At 48.0% G+C, this 24,368-nt stretch overlaps 1 protein-coding gene across 1 annotated transcript in view; it reads left to right on the top strand.

Annotated features, from left to right (window-relative positions):
• LOC136571830 (Fc receptor-like protein 5) overlaps positions 1–24,368 on the top strand; it is a 66,574-nt gene that overhangs the window by 4,312 nt on the left and 37,894 nt on the right. The window contains exons 2-3 of the mRNA XM_066572456.1: positions 20,242–20,262; positions 20,805–21,071. Coding sequence (XP_066428553.1) covers positions 20,242–20,262; positions 20,805–21,071 — 288 coding nt within the window. The remainder of the gene's footprint in view (positions 1–20,241; positions 20,263–20,804; positions 21,072–24,368) is intronic.

The raw sequence follows: 24,368 nt of genomic DNA, 5'->3' as shown, positions 1-24,368 counted from the left end.
CCATACAGTGAAACTCACATTGGCGCAATATAGCCTGCATTGCATTGCATTGCACAAAAATTACCAAAAAAACCCCAGTAAATTCTTATGGCTAGCTGTGACTCTCTGCATTTCACTGCATGGCTGCTGTGAGCTCAGGAGTATCAGTATTGCATATCGCACAGCTAGGCTTGCTTGCAGTTTTCTGAATTATTTTTTTCCTGGCTACAGTTTGCGTTACATAAGCGCTGTCTCACTTCAACTGCACGCCAATAAGAATTCAAACATTTTTTACACCGCTGTGTGTCTGCTGTAAATTCAGCTGTGCAGGGCACTGCAATGGGATTTATTTATGTACCGACGGTGGGTTCCAGGGACCCACCAATGGTGTGGGTGCACACGGAATTCACATAGGGGAGTTGTACCTGCCTGTGTCTATTTATAAAAAAACCGAGTCAGACTGGGGCATGCAGTGCGGGCCGAAGCCCACCTGTATTTAATTTGACGTTAGCTCAGCTGTGCAGGGCACTGTAATGGGATGCATTTATGTACCGCCGGTGGCTTCCTGGGACCCACCCATGCTGTGGGTGCACACGGAATTCCCATGGCGGAGTTGTAGCTGCCTGTGACTATTTCTAAAAAACCCCAGTCTGACTGGGGCATGCAGTGTGGGCCAAAGCCCACCTGTATTTCATCTGACGTTAGCTCTGCCATCCGGGGCACTGCAATGGGATGTATTTATGTCCCGTCGGTGGGTTCCAGGGAGCCACCCATGCTGTGGGTCCAGTCCACACAGACTTCCCATAGGGGAGTTGTACCTGCCTGTGACTATTTCTAAAAAACCCAGTCTGACTGGGGCATGCAGTGTTGGCCGAAGCCCACCTGTACTTTATCTGATGTTACCTCAGCTATCCGGGGGACTGCAACGGGATTTATTAATGTACCATCTGTGGCTTCCTGGGACCCATCCATGCTGTGGGTCCACTCCACACAGACTTCCCGTAGGGGAGTTGTACCTGCCTGTGACTATTAATTAAAAAAACCCAGTCTGACTCGGGCATGCAGTGTGGGCCGAAGCCCACCTGTACTTTATGTCACGTTAGCTCAGCTATCGGGGGCACTGCAATGGGATTTATTTATGTTCCGTTGGTGGCTTCCTGGGACCCACCCATGCTGTGGGTCCACACAGACTTCCCAGAGCAGAGTTGTACCTGCCTGTGACTATGAAAAAAGGCCAGACTGACTAGGGCATGGAGTGTGGGCCGAAGCCAACCTGTACTTTATCTCACGTTAGCTCAGCTATCCGGGGCACTGCATTGGGACAAACTAAAGGAGGAATACAGCGCTAATGAGACGTTCACAGCTACGCTAGCATTGGAGTCCGCAGTAGGCCCGCGATTGCTGAGGGTTTGTGCAGAGGCCTATGTCCTGGGTGCAGTGAAAGTCCGCTTCCTGCCTACGATTGCTGAGGCTGTGTGCCATGGCCTATGTCGTCGGCATGGTGCAAGTCTGCCATGTTTGGCTGCTCTGATTTATTTATTGTTCATGTCTTGGGTTGCCTAGGACCCACCTATGCTGTTGGTGCACACTTAGTTCCAATCGCGGTGTTTGACCTGTCTGGCACAAAGACACTGACTGACTTGGGTAGGGGGCAGAGTGCAGATGGCTTTCCCCTTGCAGTGTCGATTGAGCTATGCAACACCTAGACAAAATGAATACTGTGTGGGCACATGCATTTCCCATTGCTATGTAACTCATGCCCACGTTTGCAGCTTCTGACGGAGGTGGCACAGGATTGGAATGAAGATCGAACGTCAATTTCTCATCGATTCTCTACAGCATTGTGGGCTATCACCCTGCCCCTTTTAAAGACCGTCGCTGCCTGGCCCTGCCAACCCTCTGCAGTGTGTGCCTCCGGTTCCTCCTCATGGCAGACGCACTTATAAATAGACATGTGGGTGGTGTGGCTATGCAGCCAGCGTGTGGCATGAGGGCAGCTTAAGGCTGCGCAGGGACACTTTTGTGTGCGCTGCGGACGCAGGGTCGTGTGGGGGGGTTGGGCAGCATGTAACCCAGGAGAAGAGGCAGCGGTGTGTCCCGCAGGCAGTGCTTGTGCTTGGTTGGAGGTAGTGTGGTGCTTAGCTAAGGTGTGCCTTGCTAATGAGGGTTTGTCCGAAGTAAAAATTGTTTAGGGCGGGGTCCACTCTTGCCGCTATTGTGGCTTAATAGTGAGACCTGGGAACCTGAGATACAGCCCTGCATGTTACCCCTTGCCTGCCCTATCTGTTTCTGTGTTGTTTCCATCACTTTCTTGGGTTTTCTAGATTTTCACAAATGAAAACCTTAGCGGAGCATGGGTGATATACAAAAATGCTCGAGTCGCCCATTGACTTCAATGGGGTTCGTTACTCAAAACGAACCCTCGAGCATCGCGGAAAGTTCGACTCGAGCAACGAGCACCCGAGCATTTTGGTGCTCGCTCATCTCTAATTAACACCCAAATACGGAATATAGTGTTTCTGGTGTTGAAAGCCCAAAATTCAAGTCTACTAATTTTGAGTTTCTTCAGTCATAGGGAGTTTTAGAAGAGTGGATGGAGAGGAGTAAAGGGATCTAAGGGCCTATACGAATATCCCCCAAATCCCATTTGCTGTAGTCCAAAAAATATGTAGTTCCAAGACAGAGAGTCAAATGCCTTCTCAATATCTAAGGCTTAAAGATTTAAGGAAATGTTATTCTTTTGTGTCTAATCAATAATGTTTAAAACTTTTCTAATATTATCTGGGGCTTGTCTATATGGCATGAACACCACTTGATATTTATGGATCAATTAAGGAAGAAACTGGTTTATGTGAGTCACCAAGATAGCGATAAATATTTTATAATCTGTATTCAGAAGAGAGATGGGTCGATAAATCTTAGGGGAAAGAGGGTCTTTATTAGCTTTGGGGATCACCGTTAGGTCAAAATTAAAAAATTCTTGTAGTGGGATTTTTCCACTCATCGGGGTCTGGAACATATTTTGCGTGGGCTCGATTAATATGTCTTTGTATTTTTTGTAATAAATGGCTCTAAAGCGGTCTGGGCCCGGAGCCTTCCCGAGTTTCAAATTATCGATGGCATCTGCTATTTCCTCTACAGTAATATCTGCATTCAAGGATTCCCTTTGTTCTTGGGAAATAGTGGGTATCGGGGGGGGGACTCCCGATGAACTCGTGCCCCAAGCTCTCCCCACCCACTTGTGTTCTTGGTATAGAGATGCGTAAAAATTGGCAAATGTATTATAAATCTTGTTTGGGTTGGTAGTAGTGGTATTATGAGGGGTATATAGCTTAAATACCGAGTTTAGCCTTTGTGTGTCCCGCAATCTTGCTGCTAATAACCTATCCGATTTGTTGGCATACTTGTAATATTTATATTTAGTTCATTGGAGTGCCCGTTCCACCCTTTCTCACAGGAGGGCATTAAGTTGCAGCTTAGTGTCTCTGATCTCTTTGGTTGTAGCCCTTGAAGGAATGCGTTGATTTTAGTTTTTCAATAGGAATATCCTCCTTTCCAGAGCCTGGAAAGCTTGTGACTTTTCTTTTTTCCTCTGGGAAGACAACCGTATAAGCTATCCTCGGATATATGCCTTGTGGGACAACCAAACCCACTGAGGCTTCGCTTCTGGGCTAGTGTTAAGGCCAAAGAACTCAGAGATCTGATTAGAGATTTAACCCAAGATCCTGGGATCCTGCATAAGGGCCTAGTTCAATCACCATCTAAATATGTTTCCCGGGGCTATGTCATCATTAATCTCAGACAATACAAGGTCATAGTCTGAGTAGACACAAGGACAATGTCTGGTGGTTGTTAGGTGGGGTAGAAGGTATATGGATACCAAGGTATAATGAAGTCTTGAGTATGTCTGACTCGCCAGTGAGTAAAAAGTGTAACCCCCTCTCTTTTCCGTGAATCTCCCTCCAACTATCCGCTAGCCTGAGCTGTGCTAATTTAGTCTCCCATTCCCTTCGTTGTGATACCAAAAATCTATTTGGGTTGTCACTCGATTCACCCAGAGTTGAGCTAAAGGAAAAATTAAAGTCACCCGCCCACAACATCGTGTATTGTGGATACAGTAGAAGCTTCCTAGAGACTGATCGTAGAATGGGCGAGGGGCTTTCCAAGGGGGCATACATGTTAATTATGGCCATTGGTTGGTCATGTAGTTTGCCAAAAACAATACAGAATCTCCCTTCTTGATCATTCTCTATCTGCTCCACCTGAAGCGGGAATGACTTATGCAACAATGTCATGACACCGCTATGCATTTTGGGGGGCCGTGGCCATATAGTACACTTTGGTAACCTCGGTACTGAGACCATTGTGAACAAGAGTCCAATCGAAGAGTCGACCATCTTTGAACTATTCAGCAGCTATTAATCCACCACTGGCCTAGCACTTAACACATAAACTTGCATAATCAAATACTTTTAATAGTCATGGTAGTGGGTTTCCTCAGATCAATCTGCAAGACGCACCCCACCCCAATCGAGTTTGACATCAGTACAGTGGCTATAACCATTGAAAAACCCTCCATCTCATCTCTTTGTTTTCGTCTAAAAAACTCACACTCCTCATCATGAGAGAAGCTGAAGATTATTATTTTCTATGATGCACTGGGCTCACCAGCCCCCGAGACCCGGGTAGAGGGTCCAGATCTGGTTTTTGGAGAGCGTGGAGTGATCCAAGTTCATCAAGGACGAGGGCGCGAACGCCCGACTTCCCGGGTCTCTCCATCTGGATCTGTGCTCTTCCAAGAATCCTGTATGCCTCTTCCAGAGATCTAGCTAAATATGACCGTCCATGATATTGAAAGAGGAGTGCAAACGGGAATCCCCACTTGTATCTGATATTGGCTGAGCACAAGGCCTGTGAAATTGACCTGAAGGCAAGTGTAGAAGGGTCTATATCAGCATACAGTTGTACCAGTGGCGTGGATTTATTTTGGGTCCACGGCGTAATCAATAGGAATGTTTGCACCCTTCCAGATTTATGTTCAGAGATTGTGCACACAATGGAAGACATCACACGGAGACAAGACTTTCAGTGTAGAAAGTCTTCCTGGACTCTGTTTATTAGTAGGCGTAAAGCATCTTTTATAGCATTATGGGCTAACTGCCCTTTATGGGCATGCAGGAAGCAATACGTGATTGGAAATCAAAGCATGGGATTGGGTAGTCCAATTATGGTCTTTTTCCATCCGGTCCAGTGTGAGCTTTTGTCGTCATGCACGTCCAACATCATGTGGTTTCAGATGAAAAAACGGTGCCATCTTTTGGTGTTCGATGGAGGGGGCAGGAGGTGGAGTGAGCATCGTCTCGTCAAATGACGCCTGAGGGTTATGTGCAGGTAAAAAATGTGCTCTGAGGTTATGAGCGTGTATTTCTATCAAGCTGCATATTCTGATAACGGTTAGCAGAACAGGATGTGGCCGGCACATTCTGTTCTGCTGGCTCAGGAGGTAAAATATCCTCCACTATGACACTCCCGACAATGGGGTGAGATTCCTGGCCGTCGCCAACAGTTGATCCCTGACCTCACTATAGTGCAACTTGAGGACGACATCTCTAGGGAGGTCCGAATTTGGAAGTTGAGCTAATGCTCTGTGGATCCGGTCAATCCTCAGATAGGCCTGGTCGATTTGCAGCAATGATGCTGAAAACAGATTAATTGCAGTTTCTTTTAAGGCCGTTATGGTCTCCGGGAGCCCCCAAATCCTGATATTGGAGCGACAAGACCTATTCTCCAAGTCCTCATATTTGGCCTCTAACAGTTCAATTTTAGTTTCCAGGTCTGCCACATGACTTCGGTCTGTCTCTATAGTGTCTATAATATCCTCAGTCTTTTTTTCCTACTCGTCTGTCCTCTGACCCAGGTCTCAGATTTGGTTACGAATTCACGAGAATGACCCCCTCTCTTCTTGGACAGCACTCACACCGGAAGCCCTCAGTCCAGATACAGCCCCCTGTGTCTTCAGCCCCTCTCTCTTCTTGTGACAGTTTCTGCCCTCCTAGTGCCTGCAGGCAAGTCCTGAGTTCTCTCACCTCCCCTCCGGCTGTGTCTCCACTCCAGGTGGCCTTCACCCACCAGCAGTTGTGCCTCCTGTGCTGCTTCCTCCCGGCAGGAGCCCACTACAATCGGCCACGGGATCTGGCCGCTGGTGGGCCGCTACCTCACATCCGGTCGGCTGTGCTCCCAACTTCAGCTTGGGGATGCGCCTGGTAAGGTAGGCCGCGCTCCTGCAACTCCACCTAGAGACCCACGGAAGCTCTTGTTTCACAGCTCTCACTCTGGTGGTGTTAGCGGTGCAGCTCTCGGCTTCAGCCGTGCGCTCAGGACGTCAAGATTGTTTCAGAAAGCCTTCCCCACGCTGAAGCTCCTGAAATGGTATCCGTTCCCGCTGCTGGCTAAGTCATGCCCCCTTTGCTAAGTTTTTAATGCAAATTTCCACAAATGTGACTTATTTTTAACTTCTGTCACATTGCAGTGCCTCTTCACCAGACTTGTTCTATATCTTGTGCCTGTAAAAGTAAAATGGAAAGTAGTGACTGAGAAGTCAAAATGAAACGCAAGATTTATATATTTATGCATTGTTCACAACATTTATGAATACTATGCTGACAGACGTATTGGGACACACATAGAAGGTGATGAAATTGGATTTTATTCCTATTTTCCATCCAGTGTTGAGCGGCTTTTGTCCTCATTCACTGCAGTAACCCTCCACAGCCGCTTTCCATCAAATTCCCATAAATGTTTGGGGATTTGCCTCCATTCCTGGAGGAGAGCTTCAGATAGTGATGCGGGGGATGATGGGCATATTAAGCATGCACGGATACAGCCCTCTAGTTCGCCCCGCTTGTTGGGATTAAGATCCAGACTTTGGATCAGACAGCGAAGTTTGCAGACGTTCTGCTCCTCCACACTGCGTGCCGTATGACATGGTGCTCAGTCATGTTGGTAGAGACACTGAGCTGTTCCAAAGTATTATCACAGGGTAAGTGATACCACATTGTCTGAATTGCCGTTGAGTGTGGTCTTCACCATAACCAATGGTCCTAGTCCTTCCCAGCAGAAACACCCCCACACCATAACAGAACCTTCTCCAAATTTGACTGTTGGTACAATGCAGTCATCAGCGATCTGATCGGAATATGTTGTACTCTGATTCAGCTGTCCACAACTCTTGCTTCCACCCATTTACAGTAAAATAATGACACTGGAAGCGCCATCGCAGGTGCCGCTGTGCATTCACTACCGTGATGTTGTGTGCAGCTGCTCACCCATGTTAACTCTTCACATGCAGTTCCTGTTTCATAATTCAAACTCACGAACTGGCGAAACTCTGGCGGAACTCGGAAACAGCGGAGATTACTCATGGACAGATATAACACACTGACTGACAAATGCCCAAAACACGATCAAGCATACCCACACACATAAACAGAAGTAAATAGATTCAATGCAAGGTATTGGTTCGTATTTTGGCCAAGATACTTAAGCCCATGGGCCCACTTCAAGGGTCCTCAATGTTTCGCAGGTTCCTACTCTAACAAGACAACTTCCACAGGAAACCTACCTGCATGTGGGGCAATCGTCCTGATATGGAGGGCCATGCACTGGAACCTAGCGGCCTACCTAGAACTAGATGACAAATGAAACACAGCAGGACTGAACGTAGCTCACTCCAATACACCAGGGATTTGCATAGAACACAGAACACAATGGACCCTGAACAGGAGTATTCACACCACACATCTGGTACCCTACACAGACACACAGGAACATGACACTGTTCCACTGAACACACAGAGGGAAGCCCAACAGCCTCTAGCAGAGGAGCTGGTATATATGAGAAGCAGACCAGGGGGATTGGCTGGCTAGAGAAATCCACACCCAGCCAGCTTAATCCACCTCCACCTGTGGGGCTGCGCTGCTGGAAACCTATGTAGAGCAACAGAGCCCAGCAGCACACCCTAACAGTACCTTTCCCTTAAAGAGGGGCCTCCGGAGACACAGGCACCCAACACACAGGGGTCTGAGACTTGGGGGATTGGCTGGCTGGAGAAATCCACACCCAGCCAGCTAAAAAAAACACCTGTGGGGCTGCACTGCGCTGGCTGGGTGTGGACATTTCACTAAGGATGATTCTGGTGCTAGTGGAATTCCAGTAGCCTGTAAGACCACCTGAGCAAGGGCATACAATGTGCATGATGCCTTCGCAGCTTGAACAAGGCTTTGTTGTCTACATTCTTTCAGTTTATGAGGTCTTCTTAAATGTGGTTGATCTTTTTCATTTCCTCTTACATCGCCAACAGTGGGCTTTGAAAGGTCCAAAAGTGCTGTTATGTCCCGTACTGATTGGTTGGTGACATTTCACCACCAGGCCCCATTTTCAGCTCTACACCTGGTGAAATTCCACCACCAAACACCGTTGTTAGCTCTACATATAGTGGCATTCTGATGGTTTCTGTACTTGGATCTGCTGTGTGATCCTCTCCTTTAAACCTAATGCTCACACATCCATTGAGAGCACTGAAGAGGGGGGGAATACTTTTCACAATTTATCTGCTGAAAACTTTACTTAGACCAATGTATGAAATGCCAATTTAAGAAAATATGCCTCATTGTACCTTTTCTCAATGAGTCCGGAGAGTTTTCCTTTCTTGTAGCAACAGACTATACAGTAAATTATATAATATACAGTACAGCTTCTTTAAATTATCATTTTGGAGTTTAGTTTTTTAATGTTTAGGATTTTGGTTAATGTTTTAATTAGAGATGAGCGAACGTACTCGTCCGAGCTTGATGCTCGGGCGAATATTAGCGTGTTCGGGATGCTCGTTACTCGTAACGAGTACCACGCGATGTTCGGGTTACTTTCACTTTCATCTCTGAGACGTTAGCGCGCTTTTCTGGCCAATTGAAAGACAGGGAAGGCATTACAACTTCCCCCCTGTGATGTTCCAGCTCTATACCACCCCCCTGCATTGAGTGGCTGGGGAGATCAGATGTCACCCGAGTATAAAAGTCGGCCCCTCCCGCGGCTCGGCTCAGATGCCTTGTGAGATAGCTGAGGGACAGAAGTGGTGCTTAGGCAGGGAGAGTTTAAGGAGTTAGTGTAGGCTTCAAGAACCCCAACGGTCCTTCTTAGGGCCACATCTAACAGTGTGCAGTACTGTGGAGGCTGCTGTTAGCAGTGTTGCACATTTTTTTTTTTCCGAATCGGCCGTGCAGAGCATTGCGCCCTGCAGTAATACTCCAGGGACAGAATTGTATAGGCAGGGCCAGAAGACATATTTTATTGATTGAATATACGCAGTGGGCCTTTCCTTTAAAAAAAAAGGGCAAAAATTCTATTTGGCCTGCAGGCTTGCGCCAATTTATTTCCTGCCTGGGAAATCACCGCTCTGCTGTAGTTAATAACTCTGCAACACTGCAGTTCTGTGACACATTGCAGGGCCACAACACATTTATTATTGATTGAATATAGTCAGTGGGCCTTTCCTTTAAAAAAAAGGGAAAAAATTCTATTTGGCCTGCCTCTGACAGTCCTCAGCGTTCTGGGTACGTGTGTGCTGGGTGGAGAACGTAAAAAAATCATACGCAGCCAGCTAAGTTTAACAGCAGGCTTGCGCCAATTTATTTCCTGCCTGGGAAATCACCGCTCTGCTGTAGTTAATAACTCTGCAACACTGCAGTTCTGTGACACATTTGCAGGGCCACAACACATTTATTATTGATTGAATATACGCAGTGGGCCTTTCCTTTAAAAAAAAGGGAAAAAATTCTATTTGGCCTGCAGGCTTGCGCCAATTTATTTCCTGCCTGGGAAATCACCGCTCTGCTGTAGTTAATAACTCTGCAACACTGCAGTTCTGTGACACATTGCAGGGCCACAACACATTTATTATTGATTGACTATAGTCAGTGGGCCTTTCCTTTAAAAAAAAGGGAAAAAATTCTATTTGGCCTGCCTCTGACAGTCCTCAGCGTTCTGGGTACGTGTGTGCTGGGTGGAGAATGTAAAAAAAATCATACGCAGCCAGCTAAGTTTAACAGCAGCCTCCGGTTTGCACCGCTGCCTCTCCCCTTGTGCCCCAACCTGCCACTGAGATCCAACCCTGCTCTGAGGACACAGGCACTACCGTCTCCTGGCCTGCACTCACACCCTCACCTCCGCTGTCCTCGGCCCAATCCACCAATGTCTCGCACCGCACGGTCCAGCCGTCGCTAGCGCAAGTGTTTGAGCGCAAGCGCAAGTACGCCGCCACGCACCCGCACGCTCAAGCGTTAACCGTCCACATAGCCAAATTTATCAGCCTTGAGATGCTGCCGTATAGGGTTGTGGAAACGGAGCCCTTCAAAAGTATGATGGCGGCGGCGGCCCCGCGCTACTCAGTTCCCAGTCGCCACTACTTTTCCCGATGTGCCGTCCCAGCACTGCACGACCACGTCTCCCGCAACATTGTACGCGCTTTTAGCAACAGACTATACAGTAAATTATATAATAAACAGTACAGCTTCTTTGAATTATCATTTTGGAGTTTAGTTTTTTAATGTTTAGGATTTTTGTTAATGTTTTAATTAGAGATGAGCGAACGTACTCGTCCGAGCTTGATGCTCGGGCGAATATTAGCGTGTTCGGGATGCTCGTTACTCGTAACGAGTACCACGCGATGTTCGGGTTACTTTCACTTTCATCTCTGAGACGTTAGCGCGCTTTTCTGGCCAATTGAAAGACAGGGAAGGCATTACAACTTCCCCCTGTGATGTTCCAGCACTATACCACCCCCCTGCAATGAGTGGCTGGGGAGATCAGATGTCACCCGAGTATAAAAGTCGGCCCCTCCCGCGGCTCGCCACAGATGCCTTGTGAGATAGCTGACGGACAGTGCTGTTGGTGCCGGAGCTGCTATAGGGAGAGCGTTAGGAGTTAGTGTAGGCTTCAAGAACCCCAACGGTCCTTCTTAGGGCCACATCTAACAGTGTGCAGTAGTGTGGAGGCTGCTGTTAGCAGTGTTGCACATTTTTTTTTTTTTCCAAATCGGCCGTGCAGAGCATTGCGCCCTGCAGTAATACTCCAGGGACAGAATTGTGTAGGCAGGGCCAGAAGATATATTTTATTGATTGAATATACGCAGTGGGCCTTTCCTTTAAAAAAAAAAGGGCAAAAATTCTATTTGGCCTGCAGGCTTGCGCCAATTTATTTCCTGCCTGGGAAATCACCGCTCTGCTGTAGTTAATAACTCTGCAACACTGCAGTTCTGTGACACATTGCAGGGCCACAACACATTTATTATTGATTGAATATAGTCAGTGGGCCTTTCCTTTAAAAAAAAGGGAAAAAATTCTATTTGGCCTGCCTCTGACAGTCCTCAGCGTTCTGGGTACGTGTGTGCTGGGTGGAGAACGTAAAAAAAATCATACGCAGCCAGCTAAGTTTAACAGCAGGCTTGCGTCAATTTATTTCCTGCCTGGGAAATCACCGCTCTGCTGTAGATAATAACTCTGCAACACTGCAGTTCTGTGACACATTTGCAGGGCCACAACACATTTATTATTGATTGAATATACGCAGTGGGCCTTTCCTTTAAAAAAAAGGGAAAAAATTCTATTTGGCCTGCAGGCTTGCGCCAATTTATTTCCTGCCTGGGAAATCACCGCTCTGCTGTAGTTAATAACTCTGCAACACTGCAGTTCTGTGACACATTTGCAGGGCCACAACACATTTATTATTGATTGAATATACGCAGTGGGTCTTTCCTTTAAAAAAAAGGGAAAAAATTCTATTTGGCCTGCAGGCTTGCGCCAATTTATTTCCTGCCTGGGAAATCACCGCTCTGCTGTAGATAATAACTCTGCAACACTGCAGTTCTGTGACACATTTGCAGGGCCACAACACATTTATTATTGATTGAATATACGCAGTGGGCCTTTCCTTTAAAAAAAGGGAAAAAAATTCTATTTGGCCTGCAGGCTTGCGCCAATTTATTTCCTGCCTGGGAAATCACCGCTCTGCTGTAGTTAATAACTCTGCAAACACTGCAGTTCTGTGACACATTTGCAGGGCCACAACACATTTATTATTGATTGAATATACGCAGTGGGCCTTTCCTTTAAAAAAAAAAAGGGCAAAAATTCTATTTGGCCTGCAGGCTTGCGCCAATTTATTTCCTGCCTGGGAAATCACCGCTCTGCTGTAGTTAATAACTCTGCAACACTGCAGTTCTGTGACACATTGCATGGCCACAACACATTTATTATTGATTGAATATAGTCAGTGGGCCTTTCCTTTAAAAAAAAGGGAAAAAATTCTATTTGGCCTGCCTCTGACAGTCCTCAGCGTTCTGGGTACGTGTGTGCTGGGTGGAGAACGTAAAAAAAATCATACGCAGCCAGCTAAGTTTAACAGCAGGCTTGCGTCAATTTATTTCCTGCCTGGGAAATCACCGCTCTGCTGTAGATAATAACTCTGCAACACTGCAGTTCTGTGACACATTTGCAGGGCCACAACACATTTATTATTGATTGAATATACGCAGTGGGCCTTTCCTTTAAAAAAAAAGGGAAAAAATTCTATTTGGCCTGCAGGCTTGCGCCAATTTATTTCTTGCCTGGGAAATCACCGCTCTGCTGTAGTTAATAACTCTGCAACACTGCAGTTCTGTGACACATTTGCAGGGCCACAACACATTTATTATTGATTGAATATACGCAGTGGGTCTTTCCTTTAAAAAAAAGGGAAAAAATTCTATTTGGCCTGCAGGCTTGCGCCAATTTATTTCCTACCTGGGAAATCACCGCTCTGTTGTAGTTAATAACTCTGCAACACTGCAGTTCTGTGACACATTTGCAGGGCCACAACACATTTATTATTGATTGAATATACGCAGTGGGCCTTTCCTTTAAAAAAAAGCGAAAAAATTCTATTTGGCCTGCAGGCTTGCGCCAATTTATTTCCTGCCTGGGAAATCACCGCTCTGCTGTAGTTAATAACTCTGCAACACTGCAGTTCTGTGACACATTTGCAGGGCCACAACACATTTATTATTGATTGAATATACGCAGTGGGCCTTTCCTTTAAAAAAAAAGGGAAAAAATCTATTTGGCCTACCTCTGACAGTCCTCAGCGTTCTGGGTACGTGTGTGCTGGGTGGAGAACTTAAACAAAAATCATACGCAGCCAGCTAAGTTTAACAGCAGGCTTGCGCCAATTTATTTTCCTGGCTGGGAAATCAAATCACTGGTAATACAGCATGCTGAGGGGTAGGGGTAGGCCTAGAGGACGTGGACGCGGCCGAGGATGCGGAGGGCCAAGTGAGGGTGTGGGCACAGGCCGAACTCCTGATCCAGGTGTATCGCAGCTGACTGCTGCGCGATTAGGAGAGAGGCACGTTTTTGGAGTCCCCACATTCATCGCACAATTAATGGGTCCACGCGGGAGACCTTTATTAGAAAATGAGCAGTGTGAGCAGGTCCTGTCGTGGATGGCAGAAAGTGCTTCGAGCAACCTATCGTCCACCCACAGTTCTGCGCCGTCCACTGCTGCAAATCCGAATCCTCTGTCTGCTGCTCCTCCTTCCTCCCAGCCTCCTCACTCCACTACAATGACACATGCTCAGGAGCGGGAAGACTCCCAGGAACTGTTCGCGGGCCCCTGCTCAGATTGGGCAGCAGTGGTTCCTCTCCCACCAGAGGAGTTTATCGTCACTGATGCCCAACCATTGGAAAGTTCCCGGGGTCCGGGGGATGAGGCTGGGGACTCCCGGCAACTGTCTCAAGACCTTTCAGTGGGTGAGGAGGACGATGACGATGAGACACAGTTGTCTATCGGTGAGGTAGTAGTAAGGGCAGTAAGTCCGAGGGAGGAGCGCACAGAGGATTCTGAGGAAGAGCAGCAGGACGATGAGGTGACTGACCCCACCTGGTTTGCAACGCCTACTCAGGACAGGTCTTCAGAGGGGGAGGCAAGGGCAGCAGCAGGGCAGGTTGCAAGAGGCAGTGTGGTGGCCAGGGGTACAGGCAGGGCCAGACCGAATAATCCACCAACTGTTTCCCTAAGCGCACCCTCGCGCCATGCCACCCTGCAGAGGCCAAGGTGCTCTAAGGTCTGGCAGTTTTTCACAGAGACGCCTGACGACCGACGAACAGTGGTGTGCAACCTTTGTCGCGCCAAGATCAGCCGGGGAGCCACCACCAACAGCCTCACCACCACCAGCACGCGCAGACATATGATGGCCAAGCACCCCACAAGGTGGGACGAAGGCCGTTCACCGCCTCCGGTTTGCACCGCTGCCTATCCCCCTGTGCCCCAACCTGCCACTGAGATCCAACCCCGCTCTGAGGACACAGGCACTACCGTCTCCTGGCCTGCACCCACACCCTCACCTCCGCTGTCCTCGGCCCAATCCACCAATGTCTCGCACCGCACGGTCCAGCCGTCGCTAGCGCAAGTGTTTGAGCGCAAGCGCAAGTACGCCGCCACGCACCCGCACGCTCAAGCGTTAACCGTCCACATAGCCAAATTTATCAGCCTTGAGATGCTGCCGTATAGGGTTGTGGAAACGGAGCCCTTCAAAAGTATGATGGCGGCGGCGGCCCCGCGCTACTCAGTTCCCAGTCGCCACTACTTTTCCCGATGTGCCGTCCCAGCCCTGCACGACCACGTCTCCCGCAACATTGTACGCGCCCTCACCAACGAGGTTACTGCCAAGGTCCACTTAATAACGGACACGTGGACAAGCACAGGTGGGCAGGGCCACTACGTCTCCCTGACGGCACATTGGGTGAATTTAGTGGAGGCTGGGACAGAGTCAGAGCCTGGGACCGCTCATGTCCTACCCACCCCCAGAATTGCGGGCCCCAGCTGGGTGGTGGTATCTGCGGCGGTGTATGCTTCCTCCACTAAAGCACCCTCCTCCTCCTCCTCCAACGCAACCTCTGTCTCGCAATCAAGATGTGTCAGCAGCAGCACGTCGCCAGCAGTCGGTGTCGCGCGTCGTGGCAGCACAGCGGAGGGCAAGCGTCAGCAGGCCGTGCTGAAACTACTCAGCTTAGGAGATAAGAGGCACACGGCCCACGAACTGCTGCAGGGTCTGACAGAGCAGACCGACCGCTGGCTTGCGCCGCTGAGCCTCCAACTGGGCATGGTCGTGTGTGACAATGGCCGTAACCTGGTGGCGGCTCTGCAGCTCGGCAGCCTCACGCACGTGCCATGCCTGGCCCACGTCTTTAATTTGGTGGTTCAGCGCTTTCTGAAAAGCTACCCACGCTTGTCAGACCTGCTCGGAAAGGTGCGCCGGCTCTGCGCACATTTCCGCAAGTCCCACACGGACGCTGCCACCCTGCGCACCCTGCAACATCGGTTTAATCTGCCAGTGCACGGACTGCTGTGCGACGTGCCCACACGGTGGAACTCTACGCTCCACATGTTGGCCAGGCTCTATGAGCAGCGTAGAGCTATAGTGGAATACCAACTCCAACATGGGCGGCGCAGTGGGAGTCAGCCTCCTCAATTATTTTCAGAAGAGTGGGCCTGGTTGGCAGACATCTGCCAGGTCCTTGGAAACTTTGAGCAGTCTACCCAGGTGGTGAGCGGCGATGCTGCAATCATTAGCGTCACCATTCCTCTGCTATGCATCTTGAGAAGTTCCCTGCAAAGCATAAAGGCAGATGCTTTGCGCTCGGAAACGGAGGCGGGGGAAGACAGTATGTCGCTGGATAGTCAGAGCACCCTCCTGTCTATATCTCAGCGCGTTCAGGAGGAGGAGGAGGAGCATGAGGAGGAGGGGGAAGAGACAGCTTGGCCCACTGCTGACGGTACCCATGCTGCTTGCCTGTCATCCTTTCAGCGTGTATGGCCTGAGGAGGAGGAGGAGGAGGAGGATCCTGAAAGTGATCTTCCTAGTGAAGACAGCCATGTGTTGCGTACAGGTACCCTGGCACACATGGCTGACTTCATGTTAGGATGCCTTTCTCGTGACCCTCGCGTTACACGCATTCTGGCCACTACGGATTACTGGGTGTACACACTGCTCGACCCACGGTATAAGGAGAACCTTTCCACTCTCATTCCCGAAGAGGAAAGGGGTTCGAGAGTGTTGCTATACCACAGTACCCTGGCGGACAAGCTGATGGTAAAATTCCCATCCGACAGCGCTAGTGGCAGAAGGCGCAGTTCCGAGGGCCAGGTAGCAGGGGAGGTGCGGAGATCGAGCAGCATGTACAGCACAGGCAGGGGAACAGTCTTTAAGGCCCTGGACAGCTTTATGGCTCCCCAGCAAGACTGTGTCACCGCTCCCCAGTCAAGGCTGAGTCGGCGGGAGCACTGTAAAAGGATGGTGAGGGAGTACGTAGCCGATCGCACGACCGTCCTCCGTGACGCCTCTGCCACCTACAACTACTGGGTGTCGAAGCTGGACACGTGGCCTGAACTCGCGCTGTATGCCCTGGAGGTGCTTGCTTGTCCTGCGGCTAGCGTCTTGTCAGAGAGGGTGTTTAGTGCGGCTGGGGGAATCAGCACAGATAAGCGTACCCGCCTGTCAACCGACAGTGCCGACAGGCTAACACTCATCAAGATGAACAAAGCCGGGATTTCCCCAGACTTCTCTTCTCCACCAGCGGACAGCAGCGATACCTAAGCAATACGTAGGCTGCACCCGCGGATGGAAGCATCGTTCTCTCTCACCATCCAAAACGGGGACATTTTTGCTTCATCAATCTGTGTATAATATTCCTCCTCCTCCTCCTGCTCCTCCTCCTGAAACCTCACGTAATCACGCAGAATGGGCAATTTTTCTTAGGGCCACAAGGCTCACTCATATAATTTTTCTAAACAATTTTTATACGTTTCAATGCTCTTAAAAGCGTTGAAACTTTAACTTGAACCAATTTTTCGTTAAACTGGGCTGCCTCCAGGCCTAGTTACCACTTAAGCCACATTAACCAAAGCGATTAATGGGTTTCACCTGCCATCTTGGTTGGGCATGGCCAATTTTTTCTGAGGTACATTAGTACTGTTGGTACACCAATTTTTTTTGGCCCTCACCTACAGTGTAATCATAGTAATTTCTATGTTCTTCGCCTGCACTCATGGTACAGAAAGGTGTGTGGGGTTGGCCTACACTTTAGCTACATAAATGTAACTGGGGCCTTGTCTATACTGCAGCTACTGAAATGTGAAAGAGACTGTTCTGACTGATCTCCCTAAACTGCTGCAATGGGAATGTTACTGGGGCCTGTCTTGAGTGCTACTATTACTGAAATGGAACTAAGACTGCGCTCCCCCTATACTGCTGCTAGTGATATGTTAGTGGGGCCTGTCCCTAATGCTACCGCTGAAATGTTAATAATTCTGGGCTCTGCCTATACCGCTGCTAATGGTATGTCACTGGGGTGTGGAAACAGAGGCTTCACAAAGACATGATGGCGGCGAGGCCATTTCCCACCAACGCTGTTACTGTTAAGGTGCATATAACCACGGACACGTGTAGAGGACACATAGTGCCTCCAAAACATCCCCCTCCTCCTCCAACAATGAAAACATTCTTGGCAAATACCTTTGCATTGGTCCATCTGGTGGCAGTCCAAGAATTTCACCTTTAACGACACAACAAGAGAGCACCACCACCATCCCCCCGCCACGGCCCACTTAATCCTGGCCACATTCCAAAAACCAACTACATAAAACCGCGCTACCAGGTCCGCAGTCACCACCACATTACCACCAACGAGGTTACTGTTAAGGTACATATTACCAGTCTGACTGGGGCATGCAGTGTGGGCCGAAGCCCACCTGCATTAAGCATGACATTACTACCTCAGCTGTGTTGGGCAATGCAATGGGATATTTTTATGTACCGCCGGTGGCTTCCTGGCACCCACCCATGCTGTAGGTGCACACGGAGTTTAACCTACATCTGTCCACTTGTAAAGAACCACAGTCAGACTGGGGCATGCAGTGTGGGCCGAAGCCCACCTTTATTAAGCACGACATTACTACCTCAGCTGTGTTGGGCAATGCAATGGGATATTTTTATGTACCGCTGGTGGGTTCCAGGGAGCCACCCATGCTGTAGGTGCACACGGAGTTTAACCTACATCTGTCCACTTGTAAAGAACCCCAGTCAGACTGGGGCATGCAGTGTGGGCCGAAGCCCACCTGTATTAAGCACGACATTACTACCTCAGCTGTGTTGGGCAATGCAATGGGATATTTTTATGTACTGCCGGTGGCTTCCTGGCACCCACCCATGCTGTGGGTCCACACGGAGTTGTAACTGCATGTGTCCACTTCTAAAGAACCCCAGTCTGACTGGGGCATGCAGTGTGGGCCGAAGCCCACCTGCATTTCATCTGACGTTAGCTCTGCTGTCCAGGGCACTGCAATGGGATACATTTATGTACAGCGGGTGGGTTCCAGGGAGCCACCCATGCTGTGGGTGCACACGGAATTCCCATTGCGGAGTTGTACCTGCCTGTGACTATTTATAAAAAACCGCGGTCTGACTGGGGCATGCAGACACCTTGACAGAATGAATAGTGTGTGGCACATAGGTTCCCCATTGCTATGCCCACGTGTGCAGCTCGAGATGGAGGTGGCACAGGATTGGATTTCTCATTGCTTCTGTACAGCATTGTGGACTATCGGCCCGCCCCTTTTATGGGGGGGGGGGTCGCTGCCTAGCCATGCCAACCCTCTGCAGTGTGTGCCTGCTTTTCCTGTGGCAGACGCACTTATAAATAGACATGAGGGTGGCGTGGCATGAGGGCAGCTGAAGGCTGGGCAGGGACAATTTGTTGTACGCTGTGGACACTGTCGTGCGGGGGGGGGGGGGTTGGGCAGCATGTAACCCAGGAGAAGTGGCAGCAGAGTGTCATGCAGGCAGTGATTGTGCTTTGTTGGAGGTAGTGTGGTGCTTAGCTAAGGTATGCATTGCTAATGAGGGCTTTTCAGAAGTAAAAGTTGTTGGGAGGGGGGGGGCCCACTCTTGCCGGTATTGTGGCTTAATAGTGGGACCTGTGAACTTGAGATGCAGCCCAACATGTAGTCCCTCGCCTGCCCTATCCGTTGCTGTGTCGTTCCCATCACTTTCTTGAATTGCCCAGATTTTCACACATGAAAACCTTAGCGAGCATCGGCGAAATACAAAAATGCTCGGGTCGCCCATTGACTTCAATGGGGTTCGTTACTCGAAACGAACCCTCGAGCATCGCGATAATTTCGTCCCGAGTAACGAGCACCCGAGCATTTTGGTGCTCGCTCATCTCTAGTTTTAATGTTTTATTATTTGTTATAAAAAATGTATTTAGTTAGTTTGTTATTTCTATTTTTCACTGTTCTTTTGATGAGTTTTTAATGCAAATTTCTCTGAATGTAAGTCACCTATTTTTAACTTTTGTCACATTGTGCTTCCTTTTCATCAGACTTGTTCTCTTGTTGTGTCTGTAAAAATAAAATGGAAAGTAGTGACAGAGAAGTCAAAATGAAACCCAGTATAAAAAAATGCTAAAAGCAGTACAAATGTATTCTTCTGTATTTTCTCATGTACACATTTCCTCAAGTATCATAAAACTCCTTGGATACCTGAAGATCTTACTCAAAACAAAAGCCTCAAAGGAGTGTTCCCATTTGAACCAGGCATAGTCCTGATGAAAGCTCCACTAGAAACAAGGTGGCTGGGAGGAGTGAAACAGTAGACTGCTTCCGGGCTACGCTGTTTCTGCATCTCCGATAGAAGTCACTAGGAGTTACGTATAGATTATAGCACAATGAGCTACGCTCCTTCCGTAACTCCATTGACCTTAGGAGTTCCATGAACAGTTCAGCAAAGCCCGTCAGCGGTTTCCATCCTCCTGACCATCTCCTGCTCGATGCATACAGCCAGGCCAGGGATGGTGGGGGCCTGAACTCAAAATAGCTGCAGATTCCAGAGGTGAAATCCACACCATCTACACCTGTGGATATGCCATAAAAGGTCTAGATTGGAATACCCTTTTAATTTCAGCAGATATTATATCGCTGGTCCCGCCGATGAGAATAAATCCACCAGTCTGGCATTGTCATACCTATTTAGAGATGCAAAAGATGAGTTATCCAGATTGTCCCTTTGGTTGTATTGTACATGTAATCTAGTTTTGTGGTAATTATAGACAGGATGTTGGTGAAATCTCATATTCATCGTTTCTAATTATCTGTATTTTTATCCTTTATTTCAGTGCTGATTATGGAAATTTCAGGTAAATATTCCACCAATCCATGATTGAAGAAAATGCAACAATTGTACTTACACATATTGAACTCAATGATAAAATAGTACAGAAGATCTCATATCTGATCACATTCATTATATCAGTGATGCCACCAGCAGGGGGCGTGGCTGTGACTACCTCTCAGACATGATATACAGACTGGTTGCCAGCAGTAATAGATGATGTCACTGTAGTATAAGGTGTAAAGATCTCATGTCTGATTACGTCATTAAATCAGTGATGTCCACCTGGGGGCGGAGCTGTGACTACCTCTCGGAAATGATATACAGGCTGGTTGTCAGCAGTAATAGATGATGTCACTGTAGTATAAGGTGAGGGGAAATAATGTCTGATCACATGTCATTACATTAGTGATGTCATCAGCAGGGGCGGGGCTGTGACTACCTCTCCAACATGATATACAGGCTGTTTATCAGCTGCTGTATTATTATTTAATAATGTTTTTAGGTAGTAGTTTTGGCTTCTTCGTTTATTACTGTATGGAAACTTTTAGTTTTCGTTCTTTACAGGACAGTCAGTCCGGTATGTGGTCACCTGTACTCCAAACTGGAACCACATTTACACAGGGGAGTCGGTGACTTTAACATGTGACGTTGGACCAAATGAAAACATCAACGACCACTACATCTATTGGTATAAAGACAATGAGATAATACAACGAGAACAACATGAATTTATAATTAGCCAGGCGAAATATCCTGATGCCGGAGATTATGAATGCAGCAGCGCTTCTGGTGTTCGCAGTCACGTATTCACATTATATGTTGCTGATAAAGGTAAATGATCTTTCACTGCAATCAGAAGTATTATTGCGGCTCGTATATTTGGCTTCTTCCAGAACCGTGAAATCAAAAAGTTGCAATTTTGCTGCAAGTGACGTTTTGGAGATATTTACCAGCCAACATTTTTTGAAAATGGATGGGACCCAGTATAAAGGGGTGTGGCCTCACAAACCCAATATAATTACTATAATTTATGCCAAAAATTGACATAAATTACCACAAACCTATAAAACTCCCCAGCTGCTGTAGATTTCTAATTTGGCACATGGCGTCCCAGAAGATTAGACAAATGCTGTCACTTTGCACCTCTTCATACATTTGTCACACATACGGTAGCAATCAATATTATCCCCCCATGACAAGTTCGGTTTACCAAATTTACAAACTTTCAGCTGTTCATAAAAAACAATGAAACAAGAACAATCAGTTCCTGGTTTTTAATTAGAATTGTTAAAAGTTATATTTTACTATTATCCTTTCAGTGATACCTTGTTATTAGTTGGAATACCCATGATGTCTATACTGAGTACGTCATTTTTAAGTGATAGTATAATTTCCTTTTAGGTTGGGAGCTTGTTAGTATGGCGGGTTTTCTGTCACATTGATAAATGGTTAAAAGACACGGAAGAAGTGTTCTCAGAAGCTGAACTTTCTGTATCCACCCACTCTGCCTATATCAATGTAGCATTTAAACATTTGACGAAAACGTATAAGTATTAGATTAAGTCTTTTTGAAGATAAAGAGCCTTGAAAGTTATTTAGTGAATAACTTACAGAAAGAGGAGCCAAAAATGCACCATCATTCGCCATAAACCCTGTTAGTATGCAGAAAGCCAGATTGCAATATGAGGGAGCTAAATGTTCAGTGCAGACTAATGTGCAGTCATTCAACCCAACCCAGATTGGAGGAGGAGTGACTGCTAACAAACATAGTCCGCACATATGAACTGATACCAGGGATGTCAGCCATAGGTAAGTGTGCCACACAATACAGGAATACAACCCCTACTGGCAAAGCACGATTGCCCTGTATCAGCACAGTGCGCCACACTGACAGGTTATCCTGGGCTTCCCCAGCATCCATAGCACACTGAGTGCAAAAAAAGCCACTAATAAATGCAGGTGTTAGTTTTGCATTTTGGCCAAAACACATGAGCTCATGAGCCATGGCAAGGCCACCACGCGTTCGTCAGAACCTACGCTATCTCACTATAGCGCACTTATATATGGTTGGTGCAGCGTCCCATAAGGAGACCCCGGACACCTGACATATGGGGGGAGCTGGGAGGGTAAAGTGATGGCTTATCACGGCGGCACTTACTAGACTTCCCAGAGGGATAACACGCAGCCAAGGCCAGAGTATATCTGCAGGCCACAAAAGACAGGATAGGGAATGCCAATAAACAGGATGATGGGGGTAGTAATTGTCACGGGTGACACCACCGTTCCTACACACCGGTGTGATCATTAGCGGAGAATGAAATTAGACAGACAGTTTTCTTAGTACCTCGGGTCCCTAGTAATGGTTAGGGCCCGGTAAGAACTTTACTTTAGTAAACTTGTAGAGACAACAATTACAAGGCAATTGAGGTACAGTTCTTACAGTGCAGGCAAGACAAGAGGTGTGAGGTCAGGGAGGAAACACAGGATGACACCGGTCCTGCAGTCTACGTTATCTGCCAGGAACCGCTCCTGGAAGGGAAACACTCTGAAGGAGTAAAAGGGGTAAGGTCATTCCACAGACACTCTGTCAGCATTTATTGACTTGAGGAGAGTACTTTTATGTGGTGATCCTGGCTCTGGACGGCCGTGTAGGAAAGCTTGAAGAATTACGTATTACCTCTACACTGGCCTTGTCAGGAAAAGTGATTACTTACAATGGCTCACACTCTTGTTGGAGCTCACTCCACTCACATCCAGAATACATTCATAACGGAATATTTCTCCTCTGCCTCCATCTTCACCATAAGGAAGCTGAAGGTGCTTCCATATGGCTCTGTGTTAGATGGGACTCTCTCTGAACACAGGTTGAAGACGGAACTCTTTCCCACTCTCAAGCACTCCTATTTATACCTTCTCACATACCACATGACATGACAGACTGACATATTTGCATGCATATGGTATTAGTGTATCTTGACGCCACAGGAAGCTAGGGGTTTGGTATGCCCCTGTCACACCCCTAGCTCCCGATTGGGCCAAGCCAGGAAGGTTCTATGTTACCCTCACCCTAACATCCCACTGCTTACAGCTGGAGCCCTCACCGCGTGGTTTCCGTCAGCGGAACTGTCAGCTCCCTGTTGGCCACTGTCGCTGTTAGTGCTTCTGTTCCTCCGGCGGGACTCTGAGCTCCGTGGATGCCGCTTCCCCGCTGACAGCTGGCGCCCTGAGAGCTGCTTCTTCTCTGCCGCCGGCACTGTCAAATCCCTGCCGGCCAGTCCTCCGCTGTAAGCTTGCGCCGTCAGTGGTTCTGCTCCACCGCCGGTGCATAACACAGTCTGTCCCACCGGCCCTGCAGGAGCTGCCACCGCATAACACTGTGTGTCCCCCCGGCCCTGCATCATAGCGGCCGCTATGGTCTACTGAAATCGGATGGGGGTGCTTCCTGTGGTGCACCGCCGATGGTGCACGAAAAGCCGGTTAATTACACTTTCGGCTCATTGCTACAGCTGTGAGGCGGGTTGCAGCGAGTGCCTCGGTGCCGACGTAGCAGCTGTCACTGTGCATCCACTGTATATATTTTCCGTTCACTTTTCCCCAGCTTAATGTATTTTCCCTGCACATTTACTGCCCTTCCAGGACCTATTTGCAAGGATGTTGAGCAGCCAATCGGGTACAGGGGGCGTCACCCCCTGTCAATCGTGACTCCACCAGGACTTCCTGGTGGCGTCAAGATACACTAATACCCATGCAGACTATGATTTTATTAAAGTTAACCTTTCAAGCGCCGCAGCTGTGCAACACACACTGGAAATGACAAGACAGGTTTTGCACAGTGCATCAACATAGGACAAACATGAATGATATTTATGGAGGGGACCAGGATGATGTATCAGTTGGTATCAGTTCAAATGTGCAGACTATGTTTGTTAGCAGTCACTCCTCCCCCAATCTGGGTTGGGTTGAGTGGCTGCTCATTAGTCTGCACAGAACATTTAGCTCCCTCATATTGCAATCTGGCTCTCTGAATGCTACTAGGGTTTTTGGTGATTGAGTCTGCCCTGCAGTTTATCAGATTTGGCTCCTTTTTCTGGGAGTTATGTCTTTGTACGTTTTTTTTCTAATTCTAAG

This window comes from Eleutherodactylus coqui, chromosome 6 (assembly GCF_035609145.1).
Source record: "Eleutherodactylus coqui strain aEleCoq1 chromosome 6, aEleCoq1.hap1, whole genome shotgun sequence".
Lineage (NCBI taxonomy): Eukaryota > Metazoa > Chordata > Amphibia > Anura > Eleutherodactylidae > Eleutherodactylus > Eleutherodactylus coqui.
Note: the sequence above shows the minus strand (reverse complement) of the source record. Positions and strands in the feature narration are given on the sequence as shown.